A 13,740-nucleotide genomic window follows, 5' to 3' on the forward strand; every position below is an offset into this window, starting at 1 on the left:
TGTGTGTGTGTGTGTGTGTGTGTGTGTGTGTGTGTGCATGTGCACATGTGCAGAGATCAGAGGACAACATTTGGGAGCTGGATCTCTCCTTCCACTGTGGGTTCTTAGAACTAAGCTCAAATCATCAGGAATGCATAGCAAGCACTTTGGCCCACCTAGCAAACCCAGGGCCTCAGCCTAATTTAACTGTAGAGTCTAGTCACACTCTTAAAAAGTCCAATATGCTTCAGAATTACTATCTTCTAACCCCACACCCCAAGAGTGGCTTCTTTATTAGGACACTTGTCGCATCTATTCATTCACCAGAGTTTTGTCAGCTATGTGGAAGGCATGATGTTTTAGACCATAGGTTTATGAGTGGAGAGCAAAGGCTCAGCATGGTGGTGCAATCCCAGGGCTGAGGAGGCTAAGGCAGGGAGGGCTCAAGGTAGAGAGCAGCCTGGGTCACACAGCAAGAGCCTATTTAAAAAAAAAATCCATCAATCAAACAAGCAAAAGTAACAAGTGAACGAAGTTCCTGATGATGGATACTTATGTGTCACCATGAGATGAGGTAGTACGAATCTTGCTGTCAGCTCTTAACAACAGGGACCTTTGGGAATACAGGAAAGGTCTTTATTGTGACTTCAATAGTGATTTTTGTGCTATCTTATATAAAATAGGTCATAGCCACATGTGCTCGTGTGTTGCCTCCGACTTCCTACTCAATTCCTTTGTAGTTTAGCCTGTGCTTCTGTGACTCCTGGCCCTGCACAGCCCCTCCTTGGTCTTGGTGGAAGAGATTCCAGCTTCTGTTTCTTACACACTTATGCATCACCCTTCAAGGAAGAATTGCTGTTAGCATTGCCTGCTGGGCTCTTCTCAAGGCTGCTTGGAGAAGATATGGCTGAGAGCTAAACGACACAAGCCCAGAGTGCCGTTCCACACATAAGCTTCCCCAAAACCCCGATTATCCAGGGTCTAGGTAAGCACAGACAACCTCCAACCCTATACAAACCTTGGGAGACTTTAAGCGGTAACACCAAGCTGCCTGACAAAGGGTTTTCACATCTGATGCTACAGAGAATAAAAAGCAAAGAGAAGTACTGGAAGCTGCCACTTTTCAAGTACACATAGCAAGTCAAACTACAGTAACAGACCCCTTGAACCTGCCCTAAGAGGAGAGGGTCTTGTCTTAAGAAAGATCATTGGGAAAATGACAAATTTAATAGGCATTGATACCCTTCTAGACATGGATGGGAAACATACCTGAAGTAACTCTATTTCCTTTTTCTTGGTAATATTGGGAATTGAACCTAGGGCCTCGCTCTTGCTAGAGCAAGCATCCTACCACTGAGCTACAGCCTTAGTCCCAAACACAAGTCAGGGGTTGAGTAATGACGTGAGAATGAATCAAGAGGTGCTCCCAAACCATAAACAACAGTCAAGTAAGAGTTAACAAGAATGCTAGGGGCTGGTGAGATGGCTCAGNGGGTAAGAGCACCCGACTGCTCTTCCGAAGGTCCAGAGTTCAAATCCCAGCAACCACATGGTGGCTCACAGCCATCCGTAACGAGATCTGACTCCCTCTTCTGGAGTGTCTGAAGATAGCTACAGTGTACTTACATATAGTAAATAAATAAATCTTAAAAAAAATAAAATAAAAAAAAGAACACTTTAAAAAAAAAAAAAAAAAAAAAAAAAAGAATGCTAGAGAAGGGCGTGCACCGGTCAGCATGGGCTGGAACCAGGACCAGGACCAGGACCAGGAAGAAGGTGGCTTTCAAGGCAGAAACTAAGATGGAAAGCAAGCAGAAAGGAAGCTGTCACTGGCAGGATGGAGAGCTATGTGGGATGTCAGAACAGAAGTGACTAAGAACATTTAAGGGAACCTGTAATTTAAAAGGGACAAATGGAACTGGGTCCATATTGCTAATACCAGGGCATTAGCCACAATGAAGGAGAAGAATGCCCAGAGAACTTTCCTCCCATTTAAATAACACACCAAACCCTCCAACATCAAAGCAAGAATATCTCCTAGAGGGACAGAGAGCTAACCGACTGCCGTCAAAGTAAAAGAGCCACCTGTGGCTGGAATATGGGAAAGGGGTCCCTAGTTCACAAAATGTACAAAGGCAGAGGGTAGACACAGAAAGGTGGGGAGGGAAAGAGGAGAGAACTCTGAGAACATCCTTAGAAGAAGTACATTCCATGCATAATTGCTTCTCCCAAAAGGGATGTGCACAGACCTCTGTGAGATCTGCTCCCCTTGCTGCTGAGCAGGTGCCTTCCTGCTCATGGTCTCAGGCCAGTACTGCTCAATGTGGATAGCCTTTGTGCATCAAAGCCCTCCACACTACTGCCTTTCCACACGTGCCATCGCTTGGCATCTTTTCCCCCTTCCCAGACATGTGATCTCCCAAGTAGAGAACCAGATGTATGGCAAGGAGGATGGGCCTGTGAGGCAAAGGTTAGGTCACAGAACTATACAGAAAAGAGCAACTGGCTGGTAGGTTTCAAAGTGTCCTTTAAAAGCGCATTATTCTCCTTCCTAAAACTGAGTACAAGTCATAGGAGCTCAAAATACAAGCAGATCTGTTCTGGTTAAATGTGCAAGGGAGCTTGGGCTTCCTTCCTCCAGAAGAGTAACATTTGTGACTGCTCGTCTGCTGTGGCCGGACTGATTGACACCCTTTAAATAGTGTGGGCCCCCTACCCCTGCAGCACATGCCTGACGTAAGGAAGGATACTGCCCGTCATCTCTGGACTAAGAGGGATACACATGGGCACTACCATGATGTCCTCCAGACACACTTCTCATCCTGGAAATGTGAGCAGGTGAGTGGTGGGAGACACAGATAGCTAGACCATGTTGGATGATGTACAAGTTCAGTCCACCTTGTGAATACACACGTGCTCATGTCTGGAGAGTGTGTGCTTCCAGGTCAGCAGGAGCGTATGTATGGCAAGAGAAAGAAAGCACAAAGAAAACCACCCTGGGTTTCCTCCATTACTAATGAGGTTAAAACTCCTTATCCTTCAGGCTTCAACTTTAATCCCACCTCTTCCCTGAGATCTTCCAGATCTTCCAGTCCAGTCTCTCGCCCTCCTGGAATCTTCCATAACACACATTTTCAGTCCTTAGCTGGCACTTACATAACATGTCCACGTCTTGGATCCCCAAGTTCCTCAAAGGGCAAGGCAGGTATTTTATGCTTAAGCAGATGGGGCTGCTCCCAGGAGGTGCTGGCAGTGGCTGGCCTGGCAGCAGGACTTCCCCAGGCCAAAACTTGCATTTTACTTTATTATGTGCCCCTACACGGGGCTCCCCAGATGCTCAGGGTGTGCTCAGCCCGCACTTGGCTTCCAGAATACCTTCGCTTGCTATTCATGCTCCCCACTCGGGTCCAAGTGTCCGTCTCAGGATTGTAGGCCTCCACTGTGCTCAGCCGCAACTGACCATCATATCCCCCGATAGCATAGAGGAGCCCGTTCACCACAGCCACACCCACACGGCTTCGGGCTGTTGTCATGGGATGGCACCTTTCCCAGCGATTGGCGATGGGGTCGAACACTTCCACCACATTCAGGGAATCACCTGCATAAAAATTTGCTACTCAAATTAAAACAAATGAGACCACCTGTTTAGATCACAGCTACTGGGTATTGACTATACGGAACATCTGATTCGATTCTATTGGCTCTTCCCACAAATTACTCAGAGTAAGTGGGCCCACTAAAAACTCTAGCTATGATAAAGATTGTAGACTCAGAGGGGAAACATTTGCTCTTTAGTGAGAGTAGTTCTCAGTTATAATCAGGTAAGCCTCTTGCTTGAAATCGACAATGAGGGCAAGCACACAGGATGTTTGCCCAATGCAGAAAGCATGCCAGAGTGAAGGGCATGGGTCCCAATGCTACCCGCCACTTCATCTAACGACCAGACGGGCTGCTTCGTATCCTCATCCTGTTTTGGATGTGAAGTTAAAGGCTAACAGAACTGCCATGAGGGTTAAATGGCATAATGAATACAGCACCCTGCGTGGATCTAGAACATACTTAGAACTCAGTAAACAGAAGTCACAGAGACCAGGAAGGATAACTCGAACTCTCTCACCCTTGTCAGATCATGATTAGCAACTCAAACGATTCTCTTCCCTGTGGCTTGGGTGCACCAAGCACTTGTTACATCCTGTGTTTGTTTTGAAGACTTACCTTTTCTAGGCCATGCTGTTAACACGCAGAAGGTCACTGGCTACCTTTCCTAACCTTAACTGAAAACAGATCTGTCAATTTCCCCCTGACGCTCCAGGAGGCTTTCCTAGAAGTGTGACTGTATATAGTACAAGAGCTATGGGTAATGGTGGTTTTGTACTGTTTTGTTTTGGAAGCAGTGTCTCAAATAACTGTAGCCCAGGCTGGCCTCAAACTCCAGACCCTCCTGCATTAGGTTCTGAAGAACTGAGATTACAGTGTGTAATGGAGCTGCTGCTGTGTCAGCATCCCTGGACTGTCGAGCCTAATTCTTCAAGGCACCTTTAGCAGTGACATCAATTCAATATTATGAGCACATAATAAGCCCTACTCCAGGGTTACTGTCTGGTGTCTTAAGATAAGGATGGGAGACAGAACAGCATAAAAAGGATGAACCAGAACGACCAGGCTAGCTTGACTGGGCTTCTTCATTCACTCTAGGAAAGGCTCTGCAAAGGGGAGCTGCAAGATACCTGCTGAGTTGAGGCCTCCCACGGCGTAGATGAGCCCAGCGATGGACGTGCAGCATCGGGGTCGAGTCCTGAAAGCTGGCAGGTGGGGCCGGCGCTCTGGCATCAGGTGATAGTCCTTTGCTTCATCTACCAGGTCCCTGGAATAAGGAGCACGATGCTAGGAGAGGAGGCACCTCCCACCTTGGTTTACTTTTGCATTTATAGGCCTGGCTCCTCCAGATCTCAGTGTAGGGAATCTAGGAAAAGTTTTCTGGAAAATTTGGTGTCTGTCTGTCTGTCTCTGTCTATCTGACTGTCTGTCTGCCTGTCTCTCTCTCATGCCAGGGATTGAATCTAGGGCCACAGACAAGCCTGAATGCTCTACCACCGAGCTCTACCCCCAGTGAGGTTAGTGTCAGGAACTCAACTCAGGTGAGATCAGGGAAAGCCACTCAAGGCTACTGAGAAACGCTCAGCCGTGAGGTGAAGCAGGGGCAGGGCTGCCTCGGCTGGGACAGCTGGGACAGCTGGGCAACTCCTTCTAACAGGCACAAACCAAGTGTGATTTTGAAAAATAGTGTGGGGGTTAAAGTGGGAGTGTTGGGGGAACTCAAGCAGCCTACTTCCTATCAGCACTCAGACCTAGCTCCTCATTCCGGCCCATCACCGTCGGCGGCTCACACCCTCCTGCCAATCACCCCTTGCTTGCACCTCGGCAACTGCTGTCAAAGGCTCCAGATGGATTTCCCAGGCCCTAGCTTGTCTCCCCAGCCCCTCCAAACCACAGACTACATTGCTTTTCTCTAAGAACCTTCTTTTGTTAGCTACCTACTGCTGACAGAATAGTTTGTATGCCTCAACATTACCCTTCAGACTGCTTGTCACAGGTCCCCAGCTCCACACAGTCTTTGCTCCCTGACATACCATCACAAAGCCCTGTACCACGCCACTGCTTACTCCCGGAACCTGCTGATCCCAACTAGGGGTGGAATCACGCAAAACTGAATGTGTGTAAAAATCTTGTCGGTAAAGGAAAAAACCAAAAACCCAGCACTGTGGCTATAACAAGCAACTGGGAAGATAGGCCTTCTTCTTTGTTTAAATTGCATAACAACCCATCTCCTGTGCTGGTGGCTCCAGGGCTCTAGGCAAAAGCTGCACACAATGGTATACAAGCCCCCCCCACCCCCCCATCGCTCATCAGAGGCCAGTCACAAGCTACAATTTATTGCAGAGAGCAGGGAGCCTCCAGGAAGCTCCATTTGTACTATCAAGTCAGCTGCCAGTGTGGGCAGCATACACGCAGGACACTCACAACTCTCAGTGGATGAAGATGAAGAACACACAGATAACTTAGGGAAGAAAAGCCCCTTCTGCTCCTACATGGCGTCGCTCTACTTGTGAGCAATGTGTGAGTTAATGGACTGCTCCAAATCCTTCCTCCCCTGGGACAGGTGGCCAACTCCTCCTCTTTGCCTAGACCCTGGGCCGTGTCCTGGACAAGGCCACCCACACTTACCTGCATTTGTGACAGCACCGTACCAGGTCGTCTTGCTGCACTCGGTCTGATAAGAACTGGGGCCGGCAAAGAGGCAGGCGGATATTGGACAGCAGCTCAGGCAGGCATGGTCCTCTCTGCTCCCGGTCATATCTAACCCAGGCCAATGCAGCTTCAAAAACCTATGGGACAAAGAGCAAACGCTCTTGCAGCTACCCAGAGAACATGTTCCTGCCTCCTCACTCTCGGTTCTTCCACTGCCTGTACTAACACAGGTCCTCAGGTGATCCAGCTTTCCCCGGACCCATGTCTGCAATCCACAGCTTTCTTTTATTTTTTGTTTTTTCTACCTACCTACCTACCTACCTATCTAATGTGAGTACATCACTGTCTTTACACACACCAGAGAGAGCATCAGATCTCATTGCAGATGGTTGTGAGCCACCATGTGGTTGCTGGGAATTGAACTCAGGACTTCTGGAAGAGCAGTCAATGCCCTTAACCGCTGAGCCATCTCAGCAGACCATCCACAGATTTCTTTACACTCCTCCAGCTATGCTCGTAGGCCCAGTCTTTTGTTTTTGAAACAGTTTTCGGTGCAGCCCAGGCTGGACTAGGAGGACTTGAGATGCTCCCAAGTGCTGGAGTTCCAGGCACGTGAGACCATGGCAAGCTTAGGTCCATTGCTCTGTCATGTGAGCCTGGGTTACTGGAAAGCTTCCTGGATTTCATTATCGATTCTTTTCTGCATCACGTTAGAACATCTTTTCCCCTGTTGATCTTGCACCCAACCAGCTCTAAATTCCAGGCCAGTCCAGTTCCTCTGTTTACACTGTCTACCTAGCACCCTTCCTTATTCCTCCAAACACAAGAATATAATCAGTTGAAGCCCCTCGGGCCTCACAGATTGCCAAATAAACACGTGTAAGCTGCTCCAGGATACACTGATTAGTAGAAGAACCTAGGAGGCAAACACTCTGTTCTTAGGATCCGGTGCTTCTCAGTCTCTGTCCATGCTGCCAAGCTCAGGGGTCACTTCTCTACCAGTCACTAATAGTCAAGGGTGGGGCAGAGTATCTTCAGATAGTTATGGAATTTAGCCGAGTTTGTGTTAGCATCTCAACAGCTGCCTCCTAGTGTCGGGAGCAAGGTGGATCCAAGATTTCTCAAAGGCCCTGATGAAAGGACCAAGAACTCTAGCTCTGTCTTGCCCAGGGGCAGACTTGGCAAGGTCTAGTGTGGGGTTGGGGCCAGGCCCACATATTAAGGTTTTTGGTTCCTGGGAAACCGCCTTTCCCCCATGAAAGACTGCAGTTATCAGTCCCGAGGCAGCTGTGTCTGAGGTATCCTGTGTTCTCTTGCCACATTGTCTGACTTAGCTTCCTGCTGACCGCGGTCCATTTCCCTGCTGTAAACAATATGCAAGATGCTATTCTTCTTTTGTTTGTTTGGGACAGGGTTTCTCCGTACAGTCCTGGCTGTCCTGGAACTCACTCTGTAGTCCAGGCTGGCCTTGAGCTCAGAGATCTGCCTGCCTCTGCCTCCTGAGTGCTGAGATTAAAGGTGTACGCTACCACTGCCCAGCAGAATGCTATACTACTTAATAAACTTGCTTGGCATAAGCTATCAGTTTATGCAAAACCTCAATCCCAGGTTTCTGACTTCTTTATTTTCTCATCCCCAGTCCTTCCCACCAGACACTATTCAGAGTGGGTAACTCCTTCCCTCCCCCAGTGTGTGCACACATGCACATGCTTGCCACAGCACCACATGTATAGAGGTCAGAGGACAACCTTGAGTGACAGCCCTCCTCTCCCATCTTGTTTGAGACAGGGCCTCTGCAGTTTGCTAACTGTGTACAGCAGACTAGCTGGGCCACAGGCTTCCTGGGATCTTTCTGTCTCTGCTTCCCCTCTTACAATAGAGTCCTGGGACCACCGGAGGTCACTGCTGTGCCTAGTTTAATGTAGGCTCTAAGGATTCCAATTCAGGTCCCCAGCCTAGTAGAACAAACTCTTCAGCCACTCAACCAGGGTAGGGCTCTTGGCTACAAACATCTTGTCTCAGATTTTGATTGGACTTCTCAGTGGATCAAAGGCAGTAGTGTGACCCCAGGAGTTTGCTGAATCAAACTTGTTACAGTGCATGTAATGTCCTTCACTGCCAGCCCTCAGCATTCTGTCCCAAGCAGCACACACTATCTTCCTTTAAAAAAAAAAAAAATCGTATTTATTTATTTTTGGTTTTTCGAGACAGGGTTTCTCTGTGTAGCCCTGGCTGTATGGAACTCACTTTGTAGACCAGGCTGGCCTTGAACCCAGAAATCCACCTGTCTCTGCCTCCCAAGTGCTGGGATTAAAGGCGTAAGCGTGCGCCACCACCACCCGGCTTATTATTTATTTATTATATGTAAGTACACTGTAGCTGTCTTCAGACACTCCAGAAGAGGGCACTAGATTACATTCCAGATGGTTGTGAGCCACCATGGTTGCTGCACTGTCTTCCTAAGGCCATGTAGACTATACCTCTGCTGACAGCACGCTGATGAGGCGCCTCCTTTGCTCTTCTCTGCCTGATAACACTCTGCTTTTATTTTAATTTTTCTTGACCATTCCAAGGAGGTAAGACTTTTACTTTCCTTTTTACCAATAGCTCCACCGTACAAAATGGTTATAAACAGTTTTCAAGAGCTTCCCAATTTCATAGCGAGGTTTGTGTGTACGAACATGTGTGAGCGTGTATGTGTGTGTCTGTGTTTTGAGACAGGGTTTCATGTAGCCCAGGCTGGTTTCCAACTTGTTTTTAAGATAGGGTCTCACTATTTAACTAATCTTGTTTTATAGCTGACCTAGAACTTGCTATGTGGAACAGGCTGGTCTCAAACTCATAGAAATTCTCCTGTCTCTGCCTAAGATTAAAGATTTGTGCCTATGCCCAGTCCCAACTTGTTATACAGCTAAAGATGAGAATAAACTAACCCTGCTGCCTTCGCCTCTAGTGCTGGGTTTACAGATGTGCACAGCCATGTCTTCTTTATGTGTGGTCCTAGGGATTGGACTGAGGGCTTTGCTCATGGTAGATAAGCTCTCTCCCAATAGATCCCATGCCTGACCCCGATTCCAGAGTTTTAAGTCCACCCATATACTTCACCACCACTTCCAGCTCTTCCAGCTCAGAAATCCCTGATTGCCTCTCACATTGCCTGGCCCTCCTCCCTGTCAGCGCTCTAGATCTGTTCTAGTTCCTCGCCTCTCTGCTGACCTGTGTTCCAGAAATGTGCTCCATGGGTGTCCTCCATTCCTGTGTCAAGCTCCTACCTCCTTTGGACATGCTTACTTTAGAAAAAACAAAACAAAACAAAAACCCAAAATACCACCACCACCACCAACTCTAATTTCATGAAGGCCGCATATTTTTAAAGATTTATTTTAATAAATGGTGGGGCACACCTTTAATCCCAGCACTTGGGAAGCAGAGGCAGGAGGATTTCTGAGTACGAGGCCAGTCTGGTCTACAAAGTGAGTTCCAGGACAGCCAGGGCTACACAGAGAAACCCAGTCTCAAAAAAAAAAATTAAATAATGTATGTGTATGTTACATGTGTGAGTGTGTGTATATGTGTGTGTGTGTCACATGTGTGTAGGGTGCCCATAGGACAGATAGGGTGATGGATCCCCTGGAGCTATAGGTAGTTTTAAGCCCCCAAACATGAGGAAATCAAATATGGGTCCCCTGGAAGAACAGTAGATACACTTAACCACTGGACCATCTCTCTCCAGCCTTTAAAGTCCAGCTCTTCAAATTCAGTGTGCCTTTTCTTCTATACCTGCACCAATATGTGACACTGCCAGAGAACACCCATGGAGCTGAGAGCTTTAAGTTTAAGCCTAATCATCAGACCCATCTCCCCGCCCTTCTCCATCTCATCGCCCCGCCCCTCTCCATCTCCCCGCCCCTCTCCATCTTCCTGTCCTTCTCAATCTTCCAGGCTCATTTGTCCATCTCATATATTTCATTCCCCCAGATTTCTTTTTTTTTTTTCTTTTCCCCCAGATTTCTAATATTCTCCCCTCAGGCTCCCTCTCAACTGAGAAGGCAGAAACAAAGCAGAGAAAAATATCAATAACAGATGACTCCTAGCATCTCCCTGTACCTGGCTGTGTGCCCACGGGCTCCCTTGGGCCGCTAGGGCTGCAGATGGCTTTTTGCTCCTGTCTGATACTGCCAGTCCCTGCTGCCTTAGACTGATCCTTCTCACTTCAGAACACCACGCAGCCACTGTTTCCCCATTCCTCTAGTATCATCCATTTTCCCTCCTTTAGAAAATCCATCAACAGTCAATGATGGATAATTTCTCTTGCCTTAACAAAAACAACACTACTTCCTCTAAATTCAAGGGCTTGGTTTCCAGGTTAATTAAAAAAAAAAAAAAAGATTTATTTATTTCATGTATGTGAGTACACTGTCATTACCTTTGGACAGACCAGAAGAGGGCATCAGATCCCATTACAGATGGTTGTGAGTCACCATGTGGTTGCTGGGAACTGAACTCGAACTCTGGAAGAGCAGTCGGTGCTCTTAACCGCTGAGACATCTCTCCAGCCCAATTATTTTTTTAATAATAAATATTGGAGGGTTGGAGAGAGATCGCTCAGTGGTTAGGAGTACTGGCTGCTCTTCCAGAGGTCCTGAGTTCAATTCCCAGTAACCACATGGCCATTCGCACCTATCTATAATGGGACCTGATGCTTTCTTTTGACTGGTAGGCATGCAAGGAGGCAGAACACTCATATGTTAAATTAAAAAAAAAAATTAACCCAAACTCTAAGAATAAGGGAAATGTAGCTGATAAATATACTACCATTTAGATACTAAAATATAAGAAAGATTTTAGGAAAATACATATAACAAAAGAAATCCCAAAATATATAAAAATTGTATATTCATAGTTTGTTTTAAAAAAGGGTGGAAGGAAGGATGGACGGAAGGAAGGATGGACAGAAGGAAGGATGGATGAAAGGAAGGATGGACAGGAGGAAGGATGGATGGAAAGAAGGATGGACAGAAGGAAGGATGGACGGAAGGAAGGATGGACAGGAGGAAGGAAGGATGGACAGAAGGAAGGATGGACAGGAGGTAGGATGGGTGGAAGGAAGGATGGACAGGAGGAAGGATGGGTGGAAGGAAGGATGGACAGGAGGAAGGATGGACGGAAGGAAGGATGGACAGGAGGAAGGATGGACGGAAGGAAGGATGGGCAGAAGGAAGGATGGACAGGAGGAAGGATGGACAGAAGGAAGGATGGACAGGAGGAAGGATGGGCGGAAGGAAGGATGGACAGGAGGAAGGACGGACAGGAGGAAGGACGGACAGGAGGAAGGATGGGCAGGAGGAAGGATGGACAGGAGGAAGGATGGACAGAAGGAAGGATGGACAGGAGGAAGGATGGACGGAAGGAAGGATGGACAGGAGGAAGGATGGACGGAAGGAAGGATGGACAGGAGGAAGGATGGGCAGGAGGAAGGGTGGACAGGAGGAAGGATGGACAGAGGGAAGGATGGACAGGAGGAAGGATGGGCAGAAGGAAGGATGGACAGGAGGAAGGATGGACGGAAGGAAGGATGGACAGGAGGAAGAATGGATGGAAGGAAGGACGGACAGGAGGAAGGATGGATGGAAGGAAGGATGGACAGGAGGAAGGATGGGCAGGAGGAAGGGTGGAAAGGAGGAAGGATGGACAGAAGGAAGGACGGACAGGAGGAAGGATGGGCAGAAGGAAGGATGGACAGGAGGAAGAATGGACGGAAGGAAGGATGGACAGGAGGAAGGATGGGCGGGAGGAAGGATGGACAGGAGGAAGGATGGACAGAAGGAAGGATGGACAGGAGGAAGGATGGGAAGAAGGAAGGATGGACAGGAGGAAGGATGGACGGGTGGAAGGATGGGCAGAAGGACAGACAGCTGCTGTGCTCACCGACCTGCTCCTCTGACTTTACATTCAGCTCATCCCGGGACACGAGCTCAAGCACGTCTTCCAGGGGCAGGGCCAGGAACTCTTCAGACAGAGACACCTCCACAAAGTGCTGGTGGATGAAGCTGTTGGCCGCATCATACAGCACAGCACACATCATTGTCTCGGCAAACTGGCGCACACCCAGGCAATTTTTGGGGTGCAGCCTTTGGCATAAGATGAAAAGAGAAGGACAAAGGAAGCAATAGTGTTATCTTCAGTCATTTTTGAAATAGTTTTGAGTACAGCCATGGGACAACAGTTAAATTGTATTCCCAGCATTGTTGGAAACTCCCTATGGCGTGAGGTACCACCCTCCATGACTCATCTTCTGAAGATACCGACTTAGGTGGGCTAGCCTTTGCTTCCTGGGGCATGCGTGGCCTTGTCATGTCAAAATGGAATGGACTGTCAGGAAGTCCTGTGACCTAACTGTCACATGAGAAGACAGGGAGCACACACTGAAAAGCCTTGTCACCAAGCCAGATGCTGCAGTTTCTGAGTCTCCAGGGCACAAGTCCACCTCTAGGTACCAGGAAGGCATGGAAGAGTCACCTTTATTCAGGGACCACTACACATTTTTTTAGGTAGAGGGAGGCTCCAAGATCTAAGAGTTCAGAACCCTAGGAACAACTGCAACAGCTATTGTTTATCATTTTAGTGACTAAAATACTTTGTTAGGCTTTTTATACCCATTCTGCAAAGTTGTTACATTTTAATTTTTTTGTTTTTTGTTTTTTTGAGACAGAGTTTCTTTGTGTAACAGAGCCCTGGCTGTCCTAGACTCACTTTGTAGCCCAGGCTGGCCTTGAATTCACAGAGATCTGCCTGCCTTTGCCTCCTCCTAAGTGATGGGATTAAAGGTATGCACCACCATGCCCAAACTAAAAAAATTATTTTTATCACCTTTAATTACATGAATGTGTGTGTCTGTGTGTGTGTGTGTCTGTGCACATGTGTGCAGGTGCCTTCAGAGGCTGGAGGAGTTGGATGCCCTGGCGCTGGAGTTATAGGTAGCTGTGTGGGTCCTAGGTCCTCTGGAAGAGCTGCAGGAGTTTTGAACTGCAGTGCCATCCCTCCAATTCCCTGTTCATACATTTCCTGAGATGCCAGGGATTGAACCCAGGATCCTGTACATGTAGGCAAACACTCTATGACTCAAAGCCACCTTCAGTTCTTTAAAAGACTTTTTTAAGGGCTGGAAAGATGACTCTGAGATTAAGATCACTTACTGCTCTTATGAGTTCAGTCTCCATCACACAAATCTAGAGTCTCACAACCTCATTTAACTCCAGCTTCAATAGATCTAATCTCGGGGCTGGTGAGATGGCTCAGTGGGTAAGAGCACTTGACTGTTCTTCCAAAGGTCCTGAGTTCAAATCCCAGCAACCACATGGTGGCTCACAACCATCTGTAACGAGATCTTGACTCCCTCTTCTGGAGTGTCTGAAGACAGCTACAGTGTACAATAAATCTTTTTTAAAAATTAAAAAAAAAAAAGATCTAATCTCCTCTTCTGGTCTCAGAGGGCACTAGTGTCTGAAGACA

General features: G+C 47.6%; 1 protein-coding gene across 2 annotated transcripts in view; it reads right to left on the reverse strand.

The window, feature by feature from the left end:
- Klhl18 (kelch like family member 18) overlaps positions 1-13,740 on the reverse strand; it is a 50,294-nt gene that overhangs the window by 8,051 nt on the left and 28,503 nt on the right. The window contains exons 4-7 of one of the 2 annotated variants that reach the window (XM_021207168.2): positions 12,161-12,359; positions 6,205-6,365; positions 4,707-4,843; positions 3,355-3,577 (exon numbers count right to left, since the gene is read on the reverse strand). In XM_021207168.2, coding sequence (XP_021062827.1) covers positions 3,355-3,577; positions 4,707-4,843; positions 6,205-6,365; positions 12,161-12,359 — 720 coding nt within the window. Of the gene's footprint in view, positions 1-3,354; positions 3,593-4,706; positions 4,844-6,204; positions 6,366-12,160; positions 12,360-13,740 lie in introns of both variants that reach the window. The other variant, XM_029543639.1, reaches the window with a different exon arrangement.

This window comes from Mus pahari, chromosome 10, assembly GCF_900095145.1.
Source record: "Mus pahari chromosome 10, PAHARI_EIJ_v1.1, whole genome shotgun sequence".
NCBI lineage: Eukaryota > Metazoa > Chordata > Mammalia > Rodentia > Muridae > Mus > Mus pahari.